At 35.7% G+C, this 19857-nt stretch overlaps 2 protein-coding genes across 4 annotated transcripts; one reads left to right on the top strand and one right to left on the bottom strand.

Annotated features, from left to right (window-relative positions):
- Nucleotides 1-261: 261 nt before the first annotated feature.
- Nucleotides 262-11385, top strand: LOC140987699 (DNA repair endonuclease UVH1). The gene is made up of 10 exons (XM_073456331.1): nucleotides 262-833; nucleotides 3235-3539; nucleotides 5259-5443; nucleotides 5683-5759; nucleotides 6142-6306; nucleotides 7943-8695; nucleotides 9575-9685; nucleotides 9764-10024; nucleotides 10285-10508; nucleotides 10819-11385. Exons 1-10 carry the CDS (start codon nucleotides 297-299, stop codon nucleotides 11027-11029), a joined length of 2829 nt encoding a protein of 942 aa, XP_073312432.1. The 5' UTR covers nucleotides 262-296; the 3' UTR covers nucleotides 11030-11385.
- A 365-nt stretch (nucleotides 11386-11750) lies between these two features.
- On the bottom strand, nucleotides 11751-19347 carry LOC140988926 (sm-like protein LSM36B). 3 transcript variants are annotated; one of them, XM_073458022.1, is made up of 4 exons: nucleotides 19215-19347; nucleotides 17998-18125; nucleotides 12096-12209; nucleotides 11751-11999 (listed from the first exon to the last, which is right to left on the bottom strand). In XM_073458022.1, the coding sequence occupies exons 2-4, from the start codon at nucleotides 18107-18109 to the stop codon at nucleotides 11953-11955; spliced, it is 273 nt and encodes a 90-aa protein (XP_073314123.1). In that variant the 5' UTR covers nucleotides 18110-18125; nucleotides 19215-19347; the 3' UTR covers nucleotides 11751-11952. The 3 variants fall into 3 exon arrangements, with proteins under 3 accessions (XP_073314123.1, XP_073314125.1, XP_073314124.1); XM_073458024.1 differs by having other exon boundaries at nucleotides 19171-19306; XM_073458023.1 differs by having other exon boundaries at nucleotides 19167-19304.
- Nucleotides 19348-19857: the final 510 nt, after the last annotated feature.

Raw genomic sequence — 19857 nt, forward strand, 5'->3', positions numbered from 1 at the left:
AACTTTTCTTTATTTTTTGATGAAAATTTATGTTTAAAGTTTAAATATTTGATAACAAATGCACATAAGAGGCATCAGAGTATATGTCAAGTTTGATGGTTTCACAAAATAAGATATTTTGACTCGATTCATATTTAGCGTGAAAAATAATAATTTTGATATTTTTTTATATATCGAGACGAGTGTGAAGTTAGTCTAAGATTTATATATGTCACAAGATATATACATGTATTATTTTTGAACTTGTACATATTTGAACGCCAAATTGAAGTAAATAGTCCGCGAACTAAGCGCCAATGGTTCAATTTCACCATAACATAATCGGCGACCTACTCGACGAACCCAGCGGCGGCCTCGTAGTACTCTCTGCCGGCCTCGGCCTCCCCAAACTAATCTCCGCGCTCTTTAGCCTCCACGACCCTGCCCAGGGTTCCCTCCTCCTCCTCTCCGCCTCTTCTTCCCAAAGATCCGAGATAACCATACATCATCCCGGGACATCGGAAATCACCTCCGAGCTGCCCGCGCACCACCGCCTCTCGCTTTACACTTCCGGTGGAATCTTCTTCATCACTGCTAGGATTCTCATCGTAGACTTGCTCACGTCCCGTCTCCCTACCACGTCAGTCGCGGGGATTATTTTGCTTAATGCGCATTCGCTGTCGGATACTTCAACTGAGGCTTTTATTGTGCGGATATTGCGGTCTTCTAATAGGTCTCTGTATGTCAGGGCATTCTCTGATTCACCTCAGTCCATGGTGTCAGGGTTCGCAAAATCGGAGAGGATTCTCAAGTGCCTTGGACTCCGAAAACTCCATCTGTGGCCTAGGTTCCAGGTATCATGCTAATGTCCATCCGCAATTGATGGTTGTTTCTGGTAACTCTTGTTCCCATTATTTGCAGTGTTGTATGCATCAAGTTCTGGCCATTTTGAATTTAAGATTTCATTGTTTTCAGGTATATACTATAAAGTAAACGATGTTGATGATTTAATTTCAAAACAATTTTAAACATTGAATTATGTCGAATAGAACATCAACTTCTAATGAATGAAAGATTTATTCTATTGGAAATATCACAGAATGTAAACAACTAGTTGGAAGATCGGTACAATCTTACTTTCATGAATTATAACCGAATATGGTATAGCTTATTTGTAAGCTTAAAAGTTTGGTAATTGACCGACGATTTCGGTTCGGTTGAGAATAAATTTAGCGAGCGGATTAGGTCAAGTTATAGTAAAAGGATGATGAGTCCAAATATCGATCCCACATAGACTAATATTTAATTACTAGAATTTGTATCAATTAGCTTAAGATAGACAACATAAATAAAAATATGATATATGGATTATTAATCTAAACTATTAAATAAAATAATTACAATTAAAAACGAGAGATTCAAATATCAAAGAGGGATTCAAATTCAAATAAATAACTAAGACACACAACGGTACCAAACTTTACTATGTTGACACGTGTTAAAATTCAATTAATTATTTAATTCTTGACAATCACGGTGAAATCCCCAATTTTATTTATTAAACGATTCCTCGAGTTAATAAACTTATTTAAATCTAACAGTCCAACTATTTCTAATTGAATTTAATTAGATCTAAATGCATTAAATCTTCGTGGAATTTCAGTTTTCACATAAAAATGCACACTGAAACCGAATACTATTTCTAGTCAGTTTAACCATGTGTTAATGACGTCTTTGTTGTTATATTTAACCAATCATCTTTCGATTCGTGATTAATCAACAAACATGTAAATAGTTGATCAAGCTATTAACAAGAAATATTAAACTAAAATCAATCAATAATATTGAGAAAAATAATATATTGAAAATGAACCAAATATCAACAAAGTATTATTTGGCCCTATCGTGATCTTAGTCTAAATAAAATTATTTCATAAATTCAAAATAGAAGTGAAAAGTCAGATTTAATTTCATAGAAAAAAACATAATCAAGAAGGAATAAGAAGAATTCTCAGTGATTTTTGGCGTGTGTTGAAGTTTTCTTCCATGTTCCTCTATCTTCCTCTATCTTCCTCTTCGTTGATGTATTCACTGTAGTCTTCTGTTCTCTTCTTTCTCAGCTTCCTCCCTTCACTTCTGCTCCCTTCTGTTCACTTCCGTTCTCTCTCCCCTGCCTCATTTTCTGTACGCTTCTTTGTTCTGGCTCTCTCTTCTCCTCTTCTTCTTTCTCTCCTCTCTCTTATGTTATTCTCTCTCCTTTCTTCCCTCTCTTCCTGTGTTATGTTCTTTTCTGCCCTTGTCCTTACGTCTCTGCCTTCTTCTCGCTTCCGTCCCCCTTTCCGCGTTGCTTTTTCTTTTTCTCTTTATTGCGCCTCTCTTCTTGCTGCTCACGTCTCGCCTTTTTATATTTCTTCATGGGCCTAATCCTCCAACTCCTTGAAGCCCATGTCAATTTCAAAAATTGTAGATAAGATTGTAGAGATTTTATTTATCAAGATCTGCACATATTTTCTTCCAAAACTTCAACATTCTCAAGATAATAAAATATAAAAATATTTTATTTCCTTTCTTTTGGTATTTTGTTTCCTTTGAAGTTTTGTAAAATCGTCTTATATCCCAAATTAGGCTTTTTTCCTCTTTTATTCAAATCTACAAATATTATAAAATTAATTCAGATGACCATAATTAGGGATAATAATTACAGATAAGCACAAATATTATAAAATTAAATCCCTAAAATCTCTATAAGATTTGGCATTATCACTAATCTACCTTCCCAAACCACCTTCTACATCACATTCTGAATTTGTAGCTAAATATTGTTCAGTAATTCTTTGTATGCATCCACAATGCTACAATTTTTGCTTTATCTACGCAACTCAAATTGTTTACTAGTTCACAATGTATCGGATTTACTACTGAAAAGTAATAATATATTGAATAATATTTTTGTAACACTAGATTTATCTTGCTATTTTTTTATGTAACCATGTCTGCACGTAATTAAATTGACATTTTATGGTTTTTGTTACTTTCAGGTTTAGATGTTAGTTAATTTTAATGCACCTAAAATTCTGAATAGTATTAGATCTCTTCCCAATGGCTGATGCTTTTGAGTTATCAAACCTTCTGAACCTTTCAAGAATTAATTCTATCCAGTAGACTTGTTGAACTGTTAGGAGTTCAATTATAATTTTCTGTGAACTGTAGTCAGGATTACTTTTGATTTAACGATGATCTTTTTGGTGAATTTAGGTGTACGTTTCTCAAGATTTGGAAAGGAACCCACCGGAGGTGATAGACATCAGGGTTCCAATGTCATCTCACATGCTTGGGATTCAGAAAGCTATTATCGAGGTTATGGATGGATGTTTGAAAGAGATGAGGAAGACTAATAAAGTTGACATGGAAGATTTGACAGTTGAGAGTGGATTGTTCAAGTCATTCGATGAGATTGTTAGGAGACAGCTGGATCCGATATGGCATACATTAGGAAAGAGAACAAAGCAGTTGGTTTCTGATTTGAAGACACTGAGAAAGCTATTGGATTATCTTTCTAGGTATTGCGTGCGTCAGTTCTATGTTTTTGATATTATGAGCAATAATGATAAGATGAAAGAAGAAAATAGTAGGATAGTATGGGTTAGAAATGTTATTGAAGTTGTGAAACTTTGTGGTTTCATGCTGAAATTGTGCTTTTGATCTTTATTGAGTTGTTCAATTGGTATAGTTGATGACAAAGACGCGTTTTTGACAGGAATGATAGCTACAAATGATGGTTTTCTTTTGATTGAAAAATATTTCTACTTTTCTGCTATCAATCTCTTGCAAGTGTTTTAGGTTGACTGAGAGAAGGGTGTAGTGGCGTGCAATTGTTTATCGGTTTAGTCTTTAGGGGATGGGTGGAAAGGGGGAAAAGCAAGGGATGGATCCACTACATTATCAAGGCTGATGTTGCATAAGCCTTTAGCATAATCAAAAACTTATTTATCTTGTGATTGACCTATTTTATGTTTACACATCATTACGTGTTATAGGCAATAATTGTTGATTAGAGGTACATAGGTTACCTCATACCCATGGGTAAAGCACCAATCTTTTCTTCCTTCCAGGCTGCTTCGTTGTGACAGGCTCTCACAAAGTGGAAATATGAATAGTCAAAATTACCCATGGGTAAGGCAACAATCTTTTCTTCCTTGCAGGATGCTTCATTGTGACAGGCTCTCACAAAGTGAAAATATGAGTAGTCAAAATTACCCATGGGTAAAGCAACCATCTTTTCTTCCTTCCAGGCTGCTTCATTGTGAGAGGCTCTCGCAAAATGAAAATATGAATAGTCAAATTGTGGTTTTATTGTATGATAAAACATTTTTTACTGCGCTGAAAAATAGTCAGAGAATAGGAAAGACATATTTGTTGGGCTCAGTATATTCCCTCTGTAATGGTCTATCACAGAGGTTGACCATATTTTTTGACACAATGTAAAAATTCAGTTACTGTTGACCCCTATTTCAGCCATAGTTGTCAAAGGCAAACGCCTCTCACCTTAAGGCGACCTCAGGCGCATCGATTCACTAAGGCGAGTCCAAGCGCTCACCTGGACTAGCGTTGGAAGTTCACTCAGGCGTGCCTTAGTGAATTTTTTTTAATTACTTGTTTAAAACAAAAGTCCAAACCTAAACCCTAGCAACCCAATGCTCCAATGCTGGAATCAGAAGAAGAGAGCGCCAGATAAAACAACGAGGTGAGGACATTTACGTCTAAAACAACAAAAAAAAGACCTATTTCACATCTTTTGGATGAAGAAGATAAAGAAATTGATGTCGATCAAGAAAATTATGAAGACCAAGAAAAATACAAGTGTGAAAGTTTTGGGGACTCTGATGATTCGATGGAAGAAGATGAATTTGATTTGGAAAATTGAAGAATTATAATCATGTTACTAATTACTATGAACATATTAATTATTTTTTTGTTTTGAGTGTCATTGTGACTTAATTATTCCTATTTTAATATATTTGTTATAACATAAATATATTTAAATTTGTCATGCGCCTCATGCTCCATAGCGCTTGTGGGCCTCGATGTGCCTTGTGCTCTTGACAACTATGATTTCCACCAATTTTTTTTCCCTGTTTTCCACTGTGACATTGAATGCATAAAATATCAATATGGTTTGTTTCCTAATACATGTCAACAGTGAGAGAAAATTGTGTGTTTTCTTGTGTGGATATATTTACCACTAGCTGTTATTGCAATGTCTCTTTCTTATTTGATAGGTATGATGCAGTAACCTACTTAAAGTATCTGGACTCACTTAGGGCCTCAGAGAGTTTCCGTTCTGTTTGGGTCTTTGCTGAGTCTAGTTTCAAGATTTTTGAGCTTGCGAAGAAGCGGGTGTATCATTTTGGCAGGTCAGATGGTAGGAAGAGAAAACTGGACAACAGGAACAAGGATGGAGATGGTGAGTTTTTTTTTTCGTTTTTTAGGTATCATTTTGTTGGACAAGGAGCCATTTATCATCAACGCTGTTATTAACACAGTCTACTCGATACTTTGGATGTAAATTGTTGGGCAGCTTTTTGTACCTTTCCTCTTACTCTGAGTAGAGCTGATCGAATAAGAACTGTCATGATTGGCTGCATTAATTATGTGTTCGGCAGTACGTAGTTGTATAAGCTTCAATTTCTCCTGGATATGTAGATTCTCGTGCATCTGCAAATAATGGAGTAGTTTTGGAGAAAACCTTGGAGGCGCCACCAAAGTGGAAGGTGTTACGTGTGAGTGGGAGTTCTATTTATTTCTCACATTGACCTACTCATTTCAGTTTCTATAAAATCATGTGTGTGGTTGTGTGTGTATATGGTCATATATTTATCTTAAGATTTTGGTCACTAGACTTGGTTCATTCTATACTATACTAAATGTCAGGTCTTAAAATATGTTCCCTCCAGTCATGGGAGGATTTTTAACGGTAATTATCTTACCTAATTTGGGTATGAACCAAATTATACTTCGTATATGTGGTTGATGTGAATTGCTTGGTTGAACGAGGAGTTGTGATAAATTGAAGTATGGTATTCTTTTGACAATATACAGTTGGTTTTTATAATTGTTGTGTCATTCTTGAGGAGATGCGTTATCTCAATTGTTTTTCCTCAGGAGATTCTCATAGAGATACAGGAGGAAACACCGAAGCAAGCTACGGCAGGGGAAGAATTATTAGTTGGAGGTGACGAGGGTCAGAATGGAATAGTTCTAGTGGCATGCAAGGATGAACACACATGCATGCAGCTTCAAGACTTCATCAACAAGGGCCAGCATAAGGTTATCACAACTATTCTCTTTCCACTGTGCCTTTGATTAATTACAATACATAAAGTTTTTAAGCTGCCTCAAACTCCTGGATTCTTCGGACAAGACTCTTCGTATATTTATTATTAGTGTGGCTTCAATTGGTAGCTGTAGCAGATGTGAGAGGTGAAGATGAGTCAATATTATACAAATATACTGGGGCTGTTGAATGCAAATAAAGTAATGAGTAAGAAGCACAATTTGTTTGATGGTTCTTCATCATGCGAAATCATCACTATGTGGAAAGTGTGTTTTAGCTGCTAAGCTTTTATGAATTTGTTTCCATTATGTGATGCGAACGAGATTGAGGAACTGAGCAATGTACCTTCATTTTCTTTGCCTTTCTTCTTTTTTCTCTTTTGTTCCTCTTTTTTAACTATTTTATTTTTTCTTAAATTTTGCTGCTATGCTTTAGGCAGGACTTTGAGAAATTGGCTCTTGTACCTTGAATGAACCCAATTATTGTTATTTAGAACCTGACCTTTCACAACGGACCGATATCACTTGTTGCACCCCAGAAATGCTTAAAGTTACCCTCTCTGCTAGTTGTTTATAAAATTCTAAGTAGAGATATAAACGAACCCACTCGAATCGTATATGAAAAAAATTTCAAGGCTCGAATACGGCTCAAATTAGATATATTTGGGCTCGAGCTGAATTTGAAACCTAAATTTTTTGCTCAAATTCGGTTTGAGTCAAGACTCGAGTTTGAGCTCGCTCGAAATATTCGAATATGTTCACGAGCTACATGAAAATAAAGGCTCTTAATATATAGTTTTATTATCTTAAAAAAATACTAAAGTACGCGACCTATCTTCTAACAAAATAATTTTTGTCGAGTTTGACTCGACAAAAATTTTCAATTTGTTTGAGTTCAACTCGAATTCAATAATTTCTAATGCAAATCAAATATTTATATAGCCGACTCGATTTGTTTGCATTCCAAATTTTGACACTTTTTTCATTGGTTCCTCAATCATCAATTTCATTTATTTAGTTGCCACTTGCAGAAGTGTTTTATGCAATAACCTTTGTTTTCTAAACATAGGGGCGCTGATCTTTTCAAGTCTGGTTGGTTTGAGTTGGGTTCAGCCTAACCCAATAAATATTTTTGGGTTCGTACTTGGATTGACCAAATTTGACTGAAGTGCAGTTAAGTTAAAATATCCAATAATTTTGAGACAGATTCAATTAGTGATCAGGCTATGTTGAAAATTGCCACTCCTATCTAAACCTGTAAAGGTTTTCCTAAATTGCTATTGGAGAAAATATGATTTGCCTGGTCTTATGTCCTAATTTTGTGTTTTCGGGTAAAGATATATGCTTGTTTTAGAGAACTTTAGCAAAAATGTTTATGATGTAAGACTACATGTTGCTCAGCAAAGCTTTTTATATTTGAAGTCTTCAGCTCGTTTGTGAGGCGTATTGTGGGTCATATATTGTTGTCTATTTATTGATTTAGCATGTGTCAGGAATAAGGAATCGACTATCTGTTGCGGAGGCTTCTTTGTCTGTTTTTCAAAATGAGTATCACCATGACAGTGAATCATATATGAGTTTGCTTCTTGATATAACTAAATGCACGTGTACTGTCTGTTATATTGTGAAGGTTATGCTGGAGGAATGGGAGAAATACTTGCTTGGTAAAGTAGAATTACGGGCCTTACCAAAAAGTAACAAAAATAAACAAAAGACACCCAAAGGTTTTGGAATTCTTGATGGAGTTATTCGCTCTATTTCTGGACAAAGAGCTGAAGTCACTAGCATAAGCAAGCAAGAAAATGATGCATTGCTGGCTGCAGCTCATGTTATAAGTAAAGAAGCTAAAAGGGATTCTAATGTTGAAGTTGATGGGGTGAGTGAAGAACATGGTAGAGGTAGGAAACAACAAAGCAAGAAGAATAAATCAGTGATTGATAGAACTGATTCTGAACTGGAAACCGTTGTTCAGTCTGAGGATCATCCTTCAAAGAGTGAAGACAAGACAAATGTTAGCCATCAACTTTATGGTCTTGAATCTGGAACTGAATCTCTGGATAAAGGGATTCTTCGAAAACATAGTAAAAAATTAGAAAATACTAATGAGTTCCCATCAGTGTATTTCCACGCTCTAGAGAGTGATCAAGTTATTCTGGATATATTTCAACCTTCTGTCATAATATTTTACCACCCTAGCGTGGCTTTTGTCAGAGAAATTGAAATTTACAAAGCTGAAAATCCTTCAAAAAAATTGAAAGTGTACTTTCTGTTTTATGAAGATTCTACTGAGGTGCAGAAATTTGAGGCAAGTGTGCGTAGAGAAAATGGGGCATTTGAATCCCTAATTAGACAGAAATCTCTGATGTTAATACCAGTTGGTCAGGTATGATACATTATGTCCTTTTTAATTGGGTCCCAAGTTTATTGATTAAATCACTGTCCCTGTTGAATTCTTGGTCAAATTTTGTTGCAATGTGCTTTACACGCTCTCAGTTTCCGGTGGTTGATTTCTTCACATTTGACATGATTGATTCACTGTATTTTTGGCCTCTCTTTCGAAATGTGCATTTTCATCTTAATTGAATCAGTGGCACAATTGCTGTCTGACAACTATTGTGTAACAGAATCATTAACCCCAAAAGAGAAAAAATCCCTTGTTGCGTCATGGGTGATAGTTTAGTTGTTGTGCTGATGATTGATTGTCTTGATGCATAAGTTGCATCTACCTCCCCAGAACTCCAAATCACATGAACCTCTCTCAAAAATTCTTTATTATATCATCTGTCTCAGGTATGATTAAATCTTTCAAGTTTTACAGGATGACTTCTTGACATCTACATCCCCTACTAACATTCCAAGATTTTTTGAGGGAAGATTTGTGTGATTTGGATGGACCTGAAATCTCATAAATACCTGAAAGTTGAGAAAAACAATTATGAAATCCTGAAGGGATTATGAGAAGGAAAAGGAAAGGAGTCCGCCTCTATGGAAAATTGTGGCTCTACCATGTTCTGGAGACTGGAGCTCCATTAACATCTAACACGTTGGTTTAGATTTGTGAATCAAAAAGTTTTTGTTCTTCATAAAAGACAAATAATACTTTCATTTAACTTGATATTGCAACTAGGGGTGGTTCTGTTTAGCTGGAATTAGATGTTTTAGCCTTTGGTATTGTTTGCGTGGCTATCGTTATTAATATTTTCCCTGTCATACACCCCCATCGCCTTGATTATTTTATTATTTGTTACTTTATGACTGCCAGGAAGATAATTTTCAAGGATCAAATTCTTCCTTTGAGCCGCAGTCTCTTACTGCCCAAAATCTGATCACCAGAAAAGCAGGTGGAAAAAAGGAAGCAGAAAAAGAAATGCAGGTGTCTTAAGTGTTGATTTTTCTCTCTTTGGATGTTTTTCCAACAACTGTAGTGGAAGTAATATTTATATTCTTCTAGGTCATAGTGGATATGAGAGAATTTATGAGCAGTCTCCCAAACGTACTCCACCAAAAAGGCATCCGCATTATTCCTGTGACTTTGGAAGTGGGAGATTACATACTGTCGCCATTGATATGTGTAGAACGTAAAAGCGTTCAAGATCTTTTTATCAGTTTTTCATCTGGTAGATTATATAATCAGGTGGAGATGATGTCACGTTATTATAAGATACCTGTTCTCCTGATCGAGTTTTCACAAGATAAAAGCTTTTCATTTCAGGTACTTAATATTTATAGGCTCATGTAATTCTACACTTACGTGGTGCACAAGAATGATAGGACCCATTGGGTGTGTAATTGATGACATTGTCATAGAGTTATCAGTTAAATGTTGATGTGACCAACTGGAAATTCATTGCTTACTACATTGTTGTACACAATATGCGAGCGTAACATCTCACATACAATAATGCACATGACTTTTATGCGAGGAAATGCATTTATCCTTTGTTTAAGGAGTGTTGTGATTTGTCTATGCAGTCTGCAAGTGATATTGGTAGTGATGTTACACCAACTAGTATTATATCCAAGCTGTCCTTGCTTGTGCTCCATTTTCCTCGGCTGCGCATTGTTTGGTCTCGCAGTTTACATGCTACTGCAGAGATTTTTGCTACGCTTAAGGCAAATCAGGATGAACCAGATGAAGTCAAGGCAATCAGAGTTGGTGTTCCATCAGAGGAGGGTATTATTGGAAACGATATCAGGTAATATCATTTTGCAGTAATCCTCTTTGATGAGCTAGAATGATATCTCAATGTTAGATACCAATCACCTGCTTGGTGAGTACAGATTATTCCAACTTGAAGGAAACTAGATAAGGTCTACTTTGATGTTGCAAAACAAGGCCTGAACCTTTGTGGTTCACTGAGGATGTTTGCCCATGGTTCATGTCACAATTTTTGTCGTGGAATTTAGTTATTCCATTGCATATAGAATTGGACAAAGAAGCTTTATTTATTTATTCGTGTTTTATTATGTTACTTTGGGTTTGAAGGAAAATGTTTTCGTTGGCAGAGCTGAAAATTACAATACCTCAGCAGTGGAGTTCCTGAGACGGCTACCAGGGGTGACCGATTCTAACTACAGGTCAATAATGGATGGGTCTAATAACTTGGCAGAACTTGCACTACTTCCTCTAGAAAAGCTAACCGAGTTAATGGGGGGTAATAAAGCAGCAAAAACCTTGCGAGACTTTCTCGATGCCAAGTTTCCCACCTTGCTTTAAAGATAGATGATTCTTTACAGTGATTGTCTTGTTGACCTTGACCAATAAGTCATTATATTTATTATATCCGGTGTTTCATAATCTGCCGGTTGATAGGATGTTTGTTAATGAGTCCTATTGTAGGATGTGCAGCGAATACCCAATCACCATGCTAAACATCCTATCAATATCGCAGATGATGTAAGGAACGCACTGGAAGATTTGTTGGATAATTTGTAGTATGTATTCTTGTTGTTCTTTGATTTATTGGTGTTGTAGTTAGTACAGAGCCAATGTAACATTCTGAGTTGAGTTGTTCTTATTGTTAAATACAAACTGGGAAGAATTTATTAGCAGTAGCACGAGCAGTTGGCTCATGATAACTCTGCATAAAATATGTCAGCGTACTTTGATAACCACCGCAGTTCAAAAAACACATTCTTTGCATATATTTTGAGATAAATTTTGTAAATTTATCATGCTGGTCTTCCGAGGTTTTCGGTTTTCCACCTAACGTACAACTGAAATAGCTCTGATGTTAATTATCAACCTAAAGTGTGATTTATCTATCATGTGCAAGATACTCGCATTTCAAACGAACGATTTCGTTTCCTTCAAGTAAATGTGTTTGCTTGTGTTGTAAATGAAACACATTTAGTAAGACGCGGCACTCATGATTAAAGATTGTGAGTTAGATGACACTATATTTGATTTTCGAAAAATTAATAGTACCCGTAACCCGAATAATAAATAGACTTCTAAATTCGTTTCAAATGTCAAAATCCCATCTAAGTTGAGAAACTTCAGGCATAAACCGTCAGTTCACAAAACAGTAGTTTGCGCAAATTTAACCACAGCCCATAACCACTAGTTATCCAACTGCAAACAACTCCTACTGCTTTTCAACGATAAACATGATTCCGCCATCTTCACATCCCCCACGGTTAAGCCCCTTCTGCCAGGGTCCTCTTCGATGTGCTTATATAGAGTACTGCATCATAAAGAATATGAATCAACATAGCTCTATTCTAACAGTAACGAAAGTAATTTATCAATTTTATAAAATATCCTCGAGACTGATTCTTACCATTGTTCCCTCGAATAAAGGCATCGCCATATTTGTTTTTCAATTGACCATTGACGTATTCCTCTGTCTGTTCCATGGCAATGTTCATATATCCATCCAAACATGCAAGAATACCTGTAGAAGAAATGAACTTACTTTTTTTATCCATCAAGTCAACATTCACCAGAACTCAGGCTGAAAATTATGAAAAGATCTTATAACTTCATAGATTATAAGAGGATGAATAGCATGTCAAAGTTCACTACTCATGACTAGAATAACTATAGCTAATCAAGGTTATGTTGGTACTTCAAAGCATGAGGAAGATATATGCACTTTAAGCAGCAGATGTTGAAACAGAATCTATTAAATAGTGACACATTATTATGCCATTTAAAGATAATGAACATACGACAAGTTGAGAATATTGGCAAATGCAAGTGACTGAGGATATCATAATCTGCCAGACATAACAAATAGGAACATAGTTTAGGCTCAGCGACAACCTAGAACTTCTAATCAGGAGATCCATTCATATTCACAAGCTAACACAAAAAATATGGAATTTGCATGCTCTGTCAGAGTAGCAAGTATAAAAAATCAATTACAATGGAGAGCAATTGGCTATATAGCGTACAATACAGCATGGGGATCATAAGGACAAATAAAAATCACAGAAAATCGCAGCGCAGACGCATTAATAACAAATCTAAAGGTTTCAATAATACCCCACTTTTGTTCAAAGAATCATCTTACACAGATCTATCCCCCAAAATGTAAAACTAAAATCGACCAGAGCCAGACAGTCAAAAATATGTTCTCTTCCACAACCAATCATCTCTCTTTGACTTATTAAGTGATGAAAATTAATCATAATTGGCTTGATTAATTATTCTAGCCCATGTTAAAGATTGAATTTTTAAAGATAGCCTTCTTTACAACATAGTTTCAAAATCCCAAATTGCTCTTTCCTTTACCAATTTCTTCATCTCAATTAAACACTAATATGAATAAAAATAATCCATCTTTTTTTTTTGTTCTTTTCTCTATCTCAATTTATTCTACTATATAATTAAATTTGCTTCATTATAGAGATTACTCGATCAAATATTACACCAACCAAAAATTATACGAAGATGTTTGTCGAACATGATAGCTTGGTTGAAGAAAAAAAGGGGAGGAAACAGTTTAATTAAAAATAATTTGATTCTTATGCTAAAAAGAAATATGATTATTAAATTAAAAATTAAATTAACTGATTCTTGGAGATTGAGAAATTGATGAAAATATTTGAAATCAGTTTGTTTTCAAGTCTTAGGTGCCCGACTATCTCTGAAATCAAATTTCGGTTCGCTTTTTGGGTTTTTCTAATTTAGATAATAGATTGTAAATTTAAACATCATACAACAGTGAAAACTTATGAGAAAAGCAAATATATATCTCTTTTCTATAAATTTTACAGTGTTCAAGGAATGATATTGATGGAATCGCATAAGATATTCTCGTAGATTTATGCATATTCTTTATTGAATTAGTAGATTTATATATATTTCATGTGAATGAGTTGCAAATTATACATATTTAATTATATTTATTTCATTAAGTTGCCGGAAGCCAGGAATGAATTGAGATGGAGAAAAGGGTATAAGATAATTTTAAATTTGAATATACACGTATGTGTGCGTAGATTGTAGATACACACATAATATAGCTTTGGGGCGCATGATTTACAAGGTAACGAACAAAACATAAGCAATATTTCATTTCTTTTATAATTAGAAAAGTTAGTTTCAAAATTTGGACACTTGTTGAAGAAAAAAAGCAGATCTTCACATATTCCATTTTACTATTGACATTAGATAGCCATCAACAAAGTTCTCAGAATGAGATAAAGAAATGGGAAGTTAGTTTATTTAAAGGTGAGAATTGGAACGTGGAATGGGTAATCAAATTAGAAAATGAAATAGAGAAAAATAATTTAAAGGGTATATTTGGTATTTAACATATATAAAAGGCTAATTTGATAAATTAATGAATTTAATGCTAAATTTAATTATGGTCCTTGCAAGGTTTCAAGAAAATCCCTTAATTTTCCAGAACTTGCTTTAATTGATTATTACTGAATCTTGTACACATATAATTAAGGTTAAATATATTTCCTTGATGTCTTCTCCAGCTCTCTACTTATCAACATTAGACCAATTTTATCTTTATCGTATTGGAATCTTCTTATTTATGCACCACGGAAAACTGAGGTCCTAAGATAAATGGAGGATTGGTGTTCTGTCAAAGTAAGTTATTTTTTTCAATAAACAAGTGACGATTTAGCAGTAGCATAAAATGTTATCAATAGAAGCAGGTGGAACAATGTAGCCCCTCTGCCCCACTACCATTGCTGCCCCTGTGCCCCATGCGGAATGGAAGTTCCCATCATTATATTTTTAAAAAAATTGGCTTCATGGGGTTTAGCTAAAAAGTGTCAAAGATTTGATGAGATCATTCCAATCTAACTCACCAGCATAACCGAAACAGCGTAATGCCAAGGAAATTGATAGGTCTGAAGCAGGGGCAGATTAATGTGCGGACAAAGTGGGGTAAATGCCCAGCAGATATTTTTGGATAAATTAAGTCCAAAATTGAAGAGGCCCAAATCTATATCAAATATTTCCTCTGGCAATATTAGTATCTATAAAGCATAATACCATATATCAATCTTTAATAAGGATGCATTTTATGGAAAACAACCAATTTGCTCCAAAGTTTATCTACTAATGCGACCATATAACCTTTTTTTGAATACTAAACTTGTTAAAACATCTACTTGCAATAGAAAATTAGATGAATTATATATGATATTATAGTTATTCCTTTGAAGAAATATATTGGTATTGCTATCGATATAGATTTCAACTAAGTTCAACAGTTCGAAGAATTTAACGTGGCCCCTTTCCCTAGTCTAACCCTAGGAAACCTGTTTCCTTCTTTGCCACGCACCCTAGCCAGCTGTTGCCGAACCCTAGCCTTTCTTTCTAGCCATCTCTTAGCTCGTAGCGCATTCCAACCATCGTCGAACCATCTGGTCCTTTCCACCCTTAGCCATCCTTTACCTTAGCCGTTTCAACCTAGCTGCGGCTGTCCCATTTTATCCAACTGTGGCTGATCTCTGCCCTTTAGATATTTTATTTCCTTGGTGCGGTTCCAGCCCATCACCAAACCATAGTTTCACGTCTCTGCTCATGAAATTTCCCCTGGTTAACCTTATTAGCTGATATTCAGAGATGTTACATTGGGATTCTTCGATGCGGCCGGTGAAGAGATTTCCGAGTAGAGAGGTTAGTGAGCCTTGGAGGAGAGTGTACCGCGACCCATATTATGCTGGATTGGAGGAACAAAAATTGTTTCTGATAAGAATGGGTGTTGGGTGGCTTCAGTTTTTCTGACTGAAAGAAACAGGAATGCGAGTTACTTGTTAGAAGCAGATTTCAGCAGTGCCCAATGGATGTGTTCGAAGCTATGGGACTACATCAACAATCCCAAAGCTTGTCCGGCTTTTAACTGATTTAGGGGTAACAATGTAGTGTTTTCTATTCAAAGGTTTATCAATAACAGAGGCAGCTGTTTGGAAGTGGCTAAATTCATTCAGCAAGGTCACAGGAAACAAATCATATTGCCGAGTGGAAATGCTATGTGGGGGTGGAAGTGCTTGGCAAATCATTTGTCCAAGATTTTGCAAAGGAAGAAAGAAGTTCTGGTACATCATCGTGCAGGTCGAAAGCCAATTACTCATTCATTTCAGAATGCTAATCTTGCATCGAGTAAGCTGGTTTCTGTGAAGCTAAGGACAACATTAGTAATTGTAAGGTCAAAGAGTGGCGTGAAACACTTCTTATCACTAAGGAGAAGGTTAATATTCTTTAGGACTTGGTTCGGGTTGTTCTTGGTAAGGCAGTAAATTTTTCCATTTCAAGCTAATAAGGTGATGCGGTGGCTGAACACTGAAGAGGATTCTACTTTTTATTTGAGGTTGAGGAGATGTTTCCTTGAAATGAGTGTCACGTTGTCAATTGAAAGATGGAATCAGAAGATAAACAAAGGCATAGTATATGAGTATTGTTATAGTTGGGTAAGGATTTTTGGACTTCCTTGGAACCTGTGGTCGACATATATGTTTAACATTATCGGGGATCAATGTGGAGGTTTGTTGGAAATTAGCCAAGACACTACTATGCTCAATGATTTGACGGCAGCTAAGATCAGGGTGGTAGGGTCTGAAGGCGTTTTTAGTTTTTATTAATAGCTTGACGCAAGTTCAATTGCAATTTGGTATCTTAGGTATCCGAATAGGGGTCGACTCTGTTAATATCGCAGCGTACAAGATCTATGAACTTCGATCATATGATCAAGTGATGGTTAATGGAGAGAGGGTGACGTTTGGGTGGGGGAAATTGAATGGTTTATCATTTATGTAAAGAACACGGTGGAGAAGGCTCAAGTAAGTATTTAGATCAGAAAAGGTAGACATCAAATTTTTTTTTTTTTATAAGAAACGATATTTTATTAAAAGTATTGTAGCAAATTACATCAGTGGACTAGTGATCCACTAAATGATGAGGTACATGAGATGTTAATTTTTAATGGTAAACATAAGACCAATCTCTCAATAAATCAACTATGGAGACATTCTTGAGGCAGGGGTATTTGGCCATATTCTTAATATCGACCATGTGGATGTGTTTGTTAACGATAAACAAGATTGGGACAGTTCTAAAGAAAAGGAGGCAAAGTTGGTGACTTCAGAAGAGGTTCTATTCAGATTATGAACAGGCCAGACGACGGGGTTGCAGACGGGCCTAGCTCTGGGGAGGTGAGAAGGGAGCCGGTGCATACTTTCGAGAACTATAGAAGGAATTCTCATACAACAGTTGGCAATGCCACTTCATGTGATAATGATTTGTAAAGAGGACGCCCCTTGAGGCAGCTGGAACAGGCGTTGGGTGGTGGTCTTAAAGAGTGAGAGGATCAAATGCTCAATGATTTGGATGGAGGTAGTTCTGAAGAGGGCTATGAATCATTCTGTGTCTGACATCCCTATATCATTAAGTTCAGATATCTCCGTGCCGAATGGTTTGTGCAAGTAGGACATTGGGGGTCTATTTGCATCCTCTTCGGGTTCTTCGCAAATGCGCAGGCTGCGTCCCGAGGATTCTTCAGCACCTAAAGTGGGCGAGGTTCTTTCTTCTTTTCAGTCTTCACCTCTAAAACAACCCTTCAATCTTAATTCTATCTTTCCTTCGTCTTTTTCTGCTTTGGGGCTGTCTAAGGGTGTATCAGGAGAGGGTGGGCAGCCACTGATGGTTGAAAAGCCGAGTAAATTGGTGGATAACTTTATCGAGGGTGGGCAGGTGAGGATGATTCAAGGGGAGGAACAGGGTTCAGCATTGCGTTCAGCAGCATTGGTTGGTATTGTAACTGCTTATCGAGGATGGGGGTTGAGAAGACGCTTTTAGAGAATGAAGTAAGGAGTAGGTCGAGAAACAACAACTAATGGAGTTAAAAAGAGGTAAAAATTTTTGGATAACGGTAGTTTATTGTATTTGCTGGTCAATTACGCTAGAGAGGAGTAGAAGTTTTTTAGACAATCTAGAAGAGTCGGTTGAAGATTGTTGGGACAAGATTAAGATTCGGGCTTCTGGCTGGATTGCGAAGCATATAAAGTTTTAAGAATTTCTCGATCTCATATTCATTGAGGGATTGGAGTTATATATTAATATGATCAGAGCTTTAGTTTTTCCTTTTTTATTGTGCGGATTACATATCCGCTTCTTGTAACTATTAGTTTTAACTTTTAATTATTCAATATAATATCGTTTTTTATTTAAAAAAAGAAACAAAGAAAAACGAAAATAACTTAGATATGACTCACCTCGATAATCAACCCCTGAATTTAATTTGACCACAACCGGTCGCCCACGTATAGATTTGAGGAAATCAGCTGGAGTTTTAGTAGTTGATGCTTTCTCCGCTGCTCCGCTCATTTTTCAGATCGAAATCCTGGTGAACATGAAAAAACACGATCAACAACCATAAGAAAAGTGTATTATTTTTAATATATATCTTCTGTTGAGTGACAACTCAACATATCAAGATGATGCACGAAAGATTCAAATGTTTAGAAGACAAACGAACTCAATAATAGCTCAATTGAATTGATCAATCCTTTTAAAGGCTTAAAAAATGTCGTTTCCAAGACAATAAAAGATATATTTAAAAATAAGACAGTGCATATCAGATATTCATGTGTTCCCCTTGACAGCAGTTATGATAGAGGGCAGGAAAATTTATCATCATTAATGGAATTTTTCCTGACATCCATATGAAAAAAATAAAGGCTTTCATGGAGATCTTTATCTCTACACATATGTTACAAGACAAAGGACCGAAATTAAAACCCAAATGTGCAATTTTTTTTCCATTCTAAAAAGGATTAAATACATAAATAAAGGTCATTTTTCCAGAATTCTCCTTTCCGCCAAAAGAGTGCCAACACTCTTGTAAGAATGGAAATAAAGCATGTAATCAAAACAAAATCAATGATAATTCCATTAATACATTATCTAGATTTCACGTGAACATATATCCTCAGTCAAAACTCAACCAATTTTCCAAATTTACTCAAACAAGTGGAACCCGGTCGGAGCAGTAGCCGGTAAAGTTTACAGCATATTTTCGCTTAACTTTTCCCGGCTCCACACCAATTCTCACTCTCCCCATATCGAACACTACGCAACACTCAAATCAAATTCTTCACCAAATTATCACAAACAATGACCTAATCTTGCTCTATAAAGCCCTTTTGTACAATCAAATCAACAGTGTGTAGTACTGAACACGCAGTTGTCAAATTGCCATATATTTTTCATTCTTAAACAGCTAGCTGCCTTAGGGTTTGGGGAAATGGGGGTTAGACGTGGCCATATGCGCACGCTACTGAAGTGACTTCAGTAGCCCACATCAAACCAAGTAAAATTTCAAACGCAGAAGATAAATCCGAAGAATCAATCACAAAAAAACTAATCAATACGCGTGAATTACGTACAGTAGGAATCTTGGAAACGAGAATTTTGGTCGGCAAGATCTAACCTTTCAATCTGCAAAGCTGAGAATATTTAATAACAAATCTTCAAAAGTTGAGAGAGAACTGGATCTAGAGCAGGAAAGCTGTAACGTTAAACCTGGCAAGGACACCAGGTTATATATAGTTCGGGTCGGGTCAATCTGAATCTAGGGTTGTCAATTTCGGGTCAACCCGCGGAATTTTTTTTCCAACCCGAAAACCCTTAACCCGAACACGAACCCGTCTAACCCGAATTGTAATTATTTTTTTAAAAAAAATTAATGAAAAAAATTCGAAAAAATAAAAAATAAAAATATTTTAATTTAAACACATAATAACAAAATTTTCGATTTAAATTTGAAAGTTTAATTGTAGAAAATTAAAAGTATATTTATTAAATTAAATAAAAATAATTATTAAAAAAATAAAAAATAAATATTAAATGATGAAAATTTATCATATAAATTTACAATAAATTTTGTTCAAACATATAATATATAAAAATATAGGTAATATTTTCCCAAAAAAAAAAGTTATCGGGTCAACCCGCGACCCAACCCGACCCAACCCGAAACCCGTCTAACCTGGTACTAACCCGAACCCGAAAAAACCCCAACCCGAACATGATTTTTTTTCATGTTGAGTCGTGTCGGATTGACAGGTCGTGTT

The sequence above is a fragment of the Primulina huaijiensis genome, chromosome 11, assembly GCF_012295235.1.
Source record: "Primulina huaijiensis isolate GDHJ02 chromosome 11, ASM1229523v2, whole genome shotgun sequence".
NCBI lineage: Eukaryota > Viridiplantae > Streptophyta > Magnoliopsida > Lamiales > Gesneriaceae > Primulina > Primulina huaijiensis.

Bases quoted from the DNA above. Each gene is read 5' to 3' on its own strand.
- LOC140987699 (XM_073456331.1), top strand. From the start codon at position 297: ATGGTTCAATTTCACCATAACATAATCGGCGACCTACTCGACGAACCC. The intron at 8,696-9,574 runs GTATGATACATT...TATGACTGCCAG, and splicing joins TGTTAATACCAGTTGGTCAG to GAAGATAATTTTCAAGGATC. The intron at 9,686-9,763 runs GTGTCTTAAGTG...ATATTCTTCTAG, and splicing joins AAGCAGAAAAAGAAATGCAG to GTCATAGTGGATATGAGAGA.
- LOC140988926 (XM_073458022.1), bottom strand. From the start codon at position 18,109: ATGAGCGGAGCAGCGGAGAAAGCATCAACTACTAAAACTCCAGCTGAT. The intron at 12,210-17,997 runs GTGAGTCATATC...TTTCTTCTACAG, and splicing joins TTCAGGGGTTGATTATCGAG to GTATTCTTGCATGTTTGGAT. The intron at 12,000-12,095 runs GTAAGAATCAGT...TTTATGATGCAG, and splicing joins CTTTATTCGAGGGAACAATG to TACTCTATATAAGCACATCG.